Genomic DNA, 9,963 nt, shown 5'->3' with positions numbered 1-9,963 from the left:
AAATTTTCTTAGAGAACATTTATACATTTTTCATCTGCTAACTGAACAGGTTTCTTCATATTGAATACTGCCTTACCATATTAACTTCACAATTCAGCTTCAGTTTGGTTTTTCTACAGCTCCTATATCTACTATACAATCAAAGAACAGTGATATGAAAATGAAATTATCACATTTATTTGTCAGAAAATCTTTAGCGGTTAAAGAAAAAGGTCATTCAGTGTCTTTAGAGAAGAAATGCTGGATTTTTAGGGAACAACACATTGCATTTCCGTGGAATAAGTGGCTTTGGCTGAGATAACAATAGCATTAAGGTCAGTGAGAAATCAACTTTCTAGGTCAAACATCACCTTGTTACAAAGAAAATTCTTGTGTTTCATTCAAAACTAAAGAAACATTCAAGTCTGGAAAAGTCCCTGGAAACAAATTCATGGCTAAAAAAAACAAAATCACATTATTTTTCAGAGATCTTCTTTGTGTGAATTAATTGACCAATGTTGTTAGTAAATAACACACTTGGTATACATTTTTCCAAATGTTTGAATGAGATTATATGGATATCCAGTTTCTACAGTGGGATTGTTTTGTGACGTCCTCCTGTTTATCACACAGGGAGAATTATTTAGCTCTAAACTGGAAAAAAGTCAGTAACTGAATGTTAAAAAATGTAGCAGAAATGATGAAAACTGCAATTTCACAATCAATTCTGAAGCAAATCACACCTTAAACCTTGGAGGAAATAAAAGACGTGATGCAAATGTTGGTTCTGGATGGACATCGATCCCTGATCAGTGTTATTTGTTGTTGTATCTTCATGTGTAGTTGTAAACTATCATGTACCTCTTGTACATTATTTTGTGTACACACTCTGACAAGAAACATAATGTTTACATTTTTCTGTTTTGTGCCAGTGTAAAGCCTCAATCACATGCACCCGTGCGGGAGGTTGTCCCGGTTTTGGAGTATACAGGCCTGTAGAGGGATGTACAGGAGCGACAGGTGTGTCTTGCAGTTCCATCGAGTCTTGTGCGCCACCGTTAACGGACATCCTGAAAATGGACTGTACCATTGTCGTGCATGCGGTAGGTTTATCATGAAGTATTTGTTAGGATAATGTAAGTTCCACACACTTATGACACAAATCGTGCGCGCACACTGATACACAAGTGCCCGTAGGACTCCCATAGGATGTTTACAAAAACTACACACTGATTGTCTAGTTTCCTCATTTCTAACAGGCTGCAGCAAGGAGGGCTGCTTATCACGTGAACAGCACTGTCGGGCTTGGAGGTGGTGGCTAAAAAAATGAAAAATCCATAGGACACACCTCTGTCTCACCTGCTCAACGCATTCTTTATCTTTCCACATTTGATAAGTGTTCACTACTACTGGATTTCCCATTTCTTCCCCTCGGTCAGCCTGTATAGCCCCGTGAGTGCAGTTGTGACCAAGGCTTATTAAATTATTAGTAAGATTAGCTTGTATTATACCAAACTGTCTTTTTCAAAGGAAGAATTACAGACATTGATTTTGTAGTTTATAAGAAGAACGCATCATTACCTCCATGAAAGCCGTGTCAGCTTTCATGGAGGTATTCATGGAGCTTTTGCTAAATTGACATTCTTTTGACTAGCCCAAGTCTTCAACCGTTTACGCAATTACCATAATTCAAGTGGATACTGAAGTGGAGAAAAGCAGCTTTGTATGCAACAGCTTACAGTAGTGAAGTACTTCAGCAATTAATGTAAATCAGCTGATTCTGTTGCGCTGATGTGCAACACCTCAGCGCATTTTTTCCACGCTACACAATCAGCTGATTGATGTTGGTCATGTAAACCATCAAAGAGTGACGGTACGTCAAAAAGCGTGGGCTATTTAGGTGTTGCCGACGACATCTCCGGTGTTAAAGGGATTAAATGCTAACATTACACAATGTGTGTTTATCTACAGTAAAGACATAAACCTCTGACACCGTTCAATTTCAGAAACATTTTGGCTTTTCAAAAAGGAAACTGGATTGTTAACTTTATCCATACCACTGGATTTTCTGCTGCTGGTTTCAGAATTCATTCACCAAATCATTGATCCATATAAGAAAAACAAAACAAGATTATAGAAAACATTCAAAATGCTAAACATTATAAATAAAACCGGATGCTTAACTGATAAATCGGTTTACACTTCATCGAACTAATACACATCCGGCACCTGCATTATGAACAGATAAATAACAGTTTTGATTAAAAGAAAAACGTGCATGTTTGGTGAAGCATCACCAGATAAGTTCTATATATAATAAAATTTTAGATTAAGTGATTTCATTGGTTTAAACACCAACAGACTGAGATTAGGTCTTTAAAAAGAAATAAAAACTCAAGCAGAAGAAGGAAGGGTGCCATGTAAACGTTGGATCCTAAGAACTGGAAGCATCTACGGGGGCCATGTGGGAATTAGATTTTCATTTCTGACTTTTCAAGAGCTACCATCTCTTTTCGATTACTGTGTGTGTATTAATACTACAAAAAACACATTGAAGATTGGCGTGAACACAGACACGAACACCTGACAGCGTACTCTTTTGAAGACATTCTGTGTTCGATTGTTTGGTGGTAGTGAATAAAAATCAAGTTAAAGATAAATCAGGAGGTTTATTGAAGAAAATGTAGAGCTTCTGCGTTAAATACTAGTTGTGGATGTGGAGGATCACAAACTTGTCTGTGGTAACACTGACTGTTTTTTTAAATGTCACATCAACAAGGGTATCCACTGGTCTTCGGTAATCACCTCACCTGTCCCTCGTTTAGCCTCTCCAATCAACTTTTCATCTACTTTCAAAGCCTTACCAATGTTATTTCAATTAGGATTATGCCATTTTTAGCCAAAATGTAAAAAATAAATAAAATCGGTGTTGTTTTCTAGGAGACAAAGCTTGGAGACAGGAGGTCAGTAAGGTAAATCTCTGAGCTGTTGGGGGGATCGTATTTTCTATATAACAAATACGATCTTTTTCAAACAGCATTTTTCTCGTCAGCTCCTGATTCAAAATTTAAACATAGAAGTCCTGAGAAATGCTGTTTTACGCTTATTCTTTTAATTTATTCTTCTCCAGCATCAGAAAAATGCCACAGGAACTTGTAAAAAAAACAACAAGATCATCAGAGTGGGTCTTTAACTTAAATCAGTAAGAAAAGAAGTCCTTACATTTTCTCTGTTTTCCAGTATTGTAATATTTTCCCTATTTGGGCTTTTTTATTTTGTTTTAATTCATCCAATTTTGTCTAATTCAATTCTTAAGTTTTAGGTTTTCTGGTGTTGTTTTTTTTCTTTTTCCCATAATTATGTTTCATTTCAACCTGTCTGGATGTGGGTCGTGGCTTTGAGCGAATGCATCTAACCAATGAATAATTAACTAATCAAAAACATGTGACCCAAAAGCAAATATTTCCTTGTTAGATAAATATCCACTTTTTTATAATTAAGTTTGATTTTGTTACATATTTCACCAGAAAATGTATTTCAAAATAACCTTTAGTTGGGAGGTAATTGATTGCAATGGGAGTTGAGACCCAGTGTCATTGTCGCCTCTGCAGGGTGAACTGAAGGGACAATCAGAGCGGTGGCGGCTCTAAGCAGTGCTGACACGCTGTGCATGCTGGTGCGATAGTTCAACATTCAAGCTGTCTGCTCCGGTTGCAGCTGGCCACTTTATGCATCCTGCCTCCCAGCTTTGCTGTGATCTGCTCGGCTGCCTGCTTGCCTGCCCAGCTCAGTGCTGTTGCACTCATCAAAGTCAGTTTTCCTTCTAAACCTTTGGTTCTCACATCTCTGCACCTTTTATGTCTGCAGCGAATGACCGGAAATATCAAAACAGCTTTTTCCTTCAAAAAAAAACTAGTGAAGCATAAAAAAACAGCTAGTTTGTCTCTTTAAATAACTGATTTTGTCTCCAACTGGATAAAAAAAAAACAATCTTGCTCCTGAAAACACTTGTTTGGAGGCCTTTCTTTACGCTTGGGGCTGCCTGTCATTCAGAGTACTTCCTATTTACATATTACTGAGTCATCCAGCATCCACCATCAACTTGCAGTACATCCAAAATAAGCCAAAACTACAACATTGATGGAAAAGCAGAAGACAGAAATATGTCATTTTAACATCTAAAACCAACAGCTTTAAACATGGCTGCACAAATGGTGGGGGTTTTGCGGGTTTTTTTCCTTTTGCCCTATTAATTAAGAGATAAACCCAAAGTTTCCATTGTGGTTCAGTTAAGTTCCTCATCTATAAAAACATAAAGTTCCTTGACAATCCTATTAGTAAAGATATACATTTAGTTCAATGATACATTTCTGTCTGAACCATCAATTAGTTAAAACTCTTCCACGTAAATATGGACCATCTCAAATAAAACTGTGAATAAAGTATTTTACCTTCGCTATACACAATATATCCTGACTGGCACCTCAAGGAAAAGTTATTCACAAACTGTCACAGGATAAATTAAACTGTTTAAAGTCACTTTACTACTTTATATTAGTATTGCTAACAAATAAAATAAATGTGTTAGATAGTGGAAACTTGCATTTTGAAATGTGGGGTTTGAAAATAGTATTTAAGGTGGTCTGGAGGAGTTTTTCTTGAAAAGAGATCTGTTTTTTTGGTGTGACTATTATTAAGCAAACATTGGATTTATCCTCATACACTTTTGTATTAGGGAAGAATTGGATTTTGCAGAACAAGATGACCAAGTTCGAATGTTCACAGAGCAAACATAATAATGTATGCCAGTGAAAAAATGACTCCTGCTGGAAGAGTCTGGGGGGAAATAATCATCTGATAGGAGAACTGTCTTCATCATGAGGCTTCAAACAGGACAGAATAGGATGTTTGATCCATCTGCCTCTTTGTAAACCATCATACAGATCCTATAAGTTGTGTTACTTATTCGTTTTGTTACTGCCCTGCTTTGGTGCGAGCATGGATATGACAGAAGATGGTGAAAAGTAGAAGTTTCCAATATGTTTTGACTCACTAACATTTGGAGTGAACTCGTCACTCGCACAGTTCTAAAGATTGAGAGGAATAGTGAACATGTCACAATCACTGACAGCATATAACAACTAGACTGAATCACCCCTCCCCTCTAGCGTTCCAAACAGGAAGTAAATCTCACAGACTTCTATAGAGAAATAAGCTGTTATTACTCCTATTTGTCGGAATAATCGTTTGTCAGAACACCCGTTTTTGCTCTGATAGCTTTTTTTCTTTTAACATGTTCTTGATAATCCAATCAAATAACATCACTGTATTCATGTATTTGTGAGTTTTTCTTTATTCCTCTTCTGTTAGTACAATGATGGGTTTTAATCTAACATATACTTTGGCATTGTTAGTTCTATTTCATTTCCTGTGTTCTGGGTGCTTTTATTAGTTAGTTTGATTTTACTAAATTTTTATGTTCACTCTGAGACTTTAGATGTAAAAATACTTTTTCCTTACCAGTGTAATTACAGTCTCATCAAAAAAAAAAAAAAAAATAAATAAACGTTGACTTGTTCTGCAAATGGGTCAGGATTGTTATCTAAACCTACAATACTTGCAACTTAAATCATAACATGAAACCGTGAGGACAAATCTTTTAAGCAATTTTCCTTTTTCAGTCTTTGGATATGATTTGTGTTTGTCAAAATGTGGTGAGATAATTATTTTTAATCTTAGCTCAGAATACAAAAAAATGATGTCATACCAAACATTGAAGATGAATATTTAACATGCTGGTTAACTAAAATGTGAAAATGATTTTTTTTTAACTTTCTTACTAAGTTTACTCCTTTAATAATAATTCTAAAAAAATCCTTATTTGTCATCTTTGATTTAAATTAAAAAATTGCAAGTTTAAGAAAATACTTGCAAATGGCAAACTGCACACATTAAAAATATTTTTAAGTGCTCAAAAATAATTATTGTGTATTAAACTTCAACTCTAAAATTATTAGCTTAAAGAAAAACAAAAAGAACCAATTTAATACTCGCTTTGCCCTTCAGAAATTGCTTTTTTTACCTGATAGATTCAGAAAATACACATTTTGGTCAAATTAAGCCTGCAGCGTTGCAGCATCTCCAACAGCAGAGGAAAGCTTTCTGTTCTGTGACATGTGGGTCAGAAAAAGAGAGAAAAGGTCTATAGCTCCACCAAGAAATAACTGGAGCGATACTGGAAAAGAAAAATAGATAATAAGCATAATCGTTTGTGGGAAAGAATTATCCTTAAGAATGGAAAAACAACTATAAACTAAAATCTGTCAAAGATGTTAAAGAAAGCCAAGCATCTAATTCAGAACCGTCAGTTTTTCTAGAATTTGTGAATAAAGATAAGAAAAGAGTATTATAATAAAAACCTGCTGCTTCAAAGGCGTAGTCCAAATCCTTCTTTGCAGTTTCTTCACACACCTTACGACAGACTGTACACCTGTAGGAAACATCTTCAAGTGTGGCACCTTCAAAGTTTGTCGTAGAAACAGCTTTGCTTGATCTTTAGAAGTCCTCCCTGCTCCGTGTTGATCATTTCAAGACGTTCAGTTACACTTCCTAAAATTGGCACTTGACATGTAGCTAAATAAATAAATAGACTGTATATAACTCCGTCAGCAGCTCTGTCAGCCTCAGGACGTGCTCCTCTCATCCCTGGCTTTGCCTTGAGTTCAGGGGAATGCCGGAGAAATGTGTTTGCCTGTTGAGTCTGGCAGGTCAGTCTGTGGGTTTGTGTGTGTTGAAAATACTGATTTGTGAACGCTTTAAGCTGAGAATTTCAGTCCAGCGAGAGCAAAGGCTGCATGTTGTCTTCATCACTTTTCACTTTGTCTGGTCTCTTCAGGACGCCTGGTTCCACCACTGACTGAGACCTGCAACAACACAGCAGCAACCAGAGTTCAAAGCTCTGAGGTAAAAAAACGTAAGACAAAATACCTGCTTCCAGAGGATAAATGTCACAAAAAATGTAGAACAAAAGCCACAGAGCTGCATCTCAGACTGTCCTCACCATGCCCCATGTTGAAGTCCACTAAAAAGCTGCCAAAGAAAGACCAATTTTGTTTGAGAGGGCTGATGTTGAACCGCTAACTGTATTTGAGAACTGGACTAATATTTGTCATAACCATTCTTTATTTCTTTTTATGATATTTTTTAATTGCAATTTATAAACTGACTAATCGGATACTTGTCAAAACGTTTGACAAATTTCGTGTTGTCCATTTTCAAGGATGTGGACCTCCAACAAGCATATTCAAGTGGTTGCCATAGTAATGTTGACTCAGACCGACTAGGACCAATCACTGCTTGCTAACATCGTCTAGCTCCAACATGACGGCGTCCATATTGAGAAAAAAATGGCGACTGAATCGACTTAATTCGAGATGAAAATAAGTCATTTACTATGGATGACCTCACACTCACTCGGTCCAGTTCTCATTTTAAACAGTCTGTGATTTGAACAAACCAGAAGAATATTAGCTTAGCTACACATTTGGCAAAAAGATTCTGAAGATTTACAGCATTAAGCACAGCGGTAGAGGCATGATGATTTGGGTTCTGATGCACATGTGGTAATAGAACAGCAAAAAAAAAAAGAAAATCATTTACACTGTACTGTAAAACAGGAGCTGGCATACATCCACAAATATCCAAACAGACAGCGTCAAGCATATTTTTAGTCAACCATTTTGATACATGTACAGATTTGAAGCTTCTGAAAAATGTTCACTCATGTATATTCAGTTTAAATCACATAGTGACTGATTATTGATCAAAACACCTGATTCCTTTGCAAAGAAAAGCGTTTACATTAGCAATGTGTTGCATTAGGTATTGCCGGCAACATCTCCATTGTTAAAGGGTTAAACTCCTTTTAAAAACACTTTGTGTCCAATTACTGCTATGACTATATATATATATATATATATATATATATATATATATATATATATATATATATATATATATATATATATGGCTAAAAATTATTTGAAGAGAAAAAAGAAGTTAGATCTCTAAAAGTGAGATTATCCCAAAACTAAAGCTTCTCTAATGTTCATAGTGGGAAAATAAGAAAGCTGACCTCTTCATGGTTTTGGGGGACAGATTCTTCTCCAGGTCTCTCTCCAGGTCCTGCACAGACAGTGTGTAGGATTCCGGACAGTAATCGGTCTCTTCATCGTAAGCATGGTCCAGCAGAGTTCGAGCCCACGTCCCCATATCGTATGGAGGCATCATCCCCCCGAGCTCAGATGGCAAGATCTCGGGGTTGATGAGCTGGTGAAGGCTGTTGAGGTTGTTTCCATGCATGAAAATCTGTAGTGGGGGGGTACAGCAATGCAGAAATGGAATAAATCTTGTACGTTTTAGACATCTCTTACAAATTTCTTGTTTACAGACATTATCAATAAAGGTCTTACTCTCTTCCTGGTCTTGTCTTTGAGGAATGGCCGGATGACGGTGTAGAGAGCGTGGATGTACCAGGGCTGATTCACAAAGTGGATCCCTCCGAATCTTGCTGGAAAACTGTCCTGTTTGAAACAAACGACACCAGAGTGAGTATAACGGGGGGGGGGATTTGTGTCTAAGAAATAATAGTAATTAAGTTTCCTGTGATCAAAAGAAGGTCTGTAAAAGCTTGTTACTTTCAATTTCAATAACGGAAACTCAAATCTTAAAACTGCTTTCAACAACTATAAGACAGCTTATTGAATATTGTGTTGGAAGGACAGAAATGTTCAGCTAATGTATGTTACAAGTTAGTATTACAAGCAGTGGTGATGAACAGAAAAAGTAGAGAAATGAAAGTAGGATTTACACGGGCTCCCCTCATAACGGCTGTCAAATTACCTCTGTGAGTTCCCTGTCCCTTTTCATTAGATTGGTTTTGGAATTGGGCTCTAATCTCGTAGTCAATAGGAAATTGTCCGGTCTATTTTGAGGGTCACAGCAGCACGAATGTCTGAGGAAAATTATTCAGTGAGCGTTCAGGTTAATGTGTGGCATCTGTGTCTAGTAAAGCTTGACACAATTATAATTACAGGCCTTTGCGTGAGTCATCAATTTAGCTGAGATTACAATGTTGTCGACTGGAACACAAAAGGCATAAGGCCCACACAAGACATGACAGGAAGGTCTACTTATGATTGATTTTTATACTCTGGATTCTCCTGTTAATATGTTTTTTAAAGCAGCATCTCAAGGAAAACTACCCTTGAAGTTAATGTTTCAGAAATGTGCATCCAATGTGGCATATACCACTATTCTGCAAATGGATAGCCGGAATAGGGCTTCTATCAGCCACCACCTCTAAATGGATCATTTTAAGCTAAATGAAAGGTGAGACATTCACCTCATGATCCACAGCACCGGGATCAAAAGCACTGACAAATGGATATCATCTGGGATTAATAAAAACGGCCGGAGGGTGACAAAAAGAGGCACAGTAGTCCACACAGAAGAGGTCTTATTCTTAGAAGGAACAAGAGCAGGCACTGAGGACAGTTACAAGTGCCTTGGATTACCATGGCAAACTGGAACAGGCAACAAGGAAAGTCAAATACCTCCAACGAGTAAGGCAAGTCCAGAGAAGCTAGCTCAATGGCAAGATCAAGATCCAGGCAATACTGCAGGAATACCTGCAGGATTCATACGATGGCCGAAGGCATAGATCCAAACCACAAATGTTAGGAGACCTAAGCTTAATAACGTTTATGGAGGGTCCAGCACCCTGAGACTGTGTGCAAATTGCAAGAAAGGAGGCAGAAGACAAGTGAGGATGAGAGCCAATGTCCAGGATGAAACATCTAACGCTGTAATGCTGCATTCACACAACGAATGTGATTCGGATGTCAATTTTGCGTCAGACGCCTCTCTTTAGATCTGCTTCAAATGCTCAACGCTCTTCCAAAAATGTGTTCATGAACTCGACAT

The 9,963-nt window shown here is 37.2% G+C and overlaps 1 protein-coding gene across 1 annotated transcript in view; it reads right to left on the bottom strand.

The window, feature by feature from the left end:
* Window positions 1-3,202: 3,202 nt before the first annotated feature.
* Window positions 3,203-9,963, bottom strand: part of clvs2 (clavesin 2) — a 38,812-nt gene continuing 32,051 nt past the window's right edge. Inside the window, exons 3-5 of the mRNA XM_004083405.5 lie at window positions 8,451-8,561; window positions 8,114-8,346; window positions 3,203-6,902 (exon numbers count right to left, since the gene is read on the bottom strand). Of these exons, the coding sequence (XP_004083453.1) occupies window positions 6,809-6,902; window positions 8,114-8,346; window positions 8,451-8,561 (438 nt within the window). The 3' untranslated portion in view covers window positions 3,203-6,808. The remainder of the gene's footprint in view (window positions 6,903-8,113; window positions 8,347-8,450; window positions 8,562-9,963) is intronic.

This window comes from Oryzias latipes, chromosome 24 (assembly GCF_053564925.1).
Source record: "Oryzias latipes strain Hd-rR chromosome 24, Olatipes_Hd-rR_3.1".
NCBI classification, from domain to species: domain Eukaryota; kingdom Metazoa; phylum Chordata; class Actinopteri; order Beloniformes; family Adrianichthyidae; genus Oryzias; species Oryzias latipes.
The sequence above is the reverse complement of the archived record's forward strand: the minus strand, read 5'-3'. Positions and strand labels throughout refer to the sequence as shown.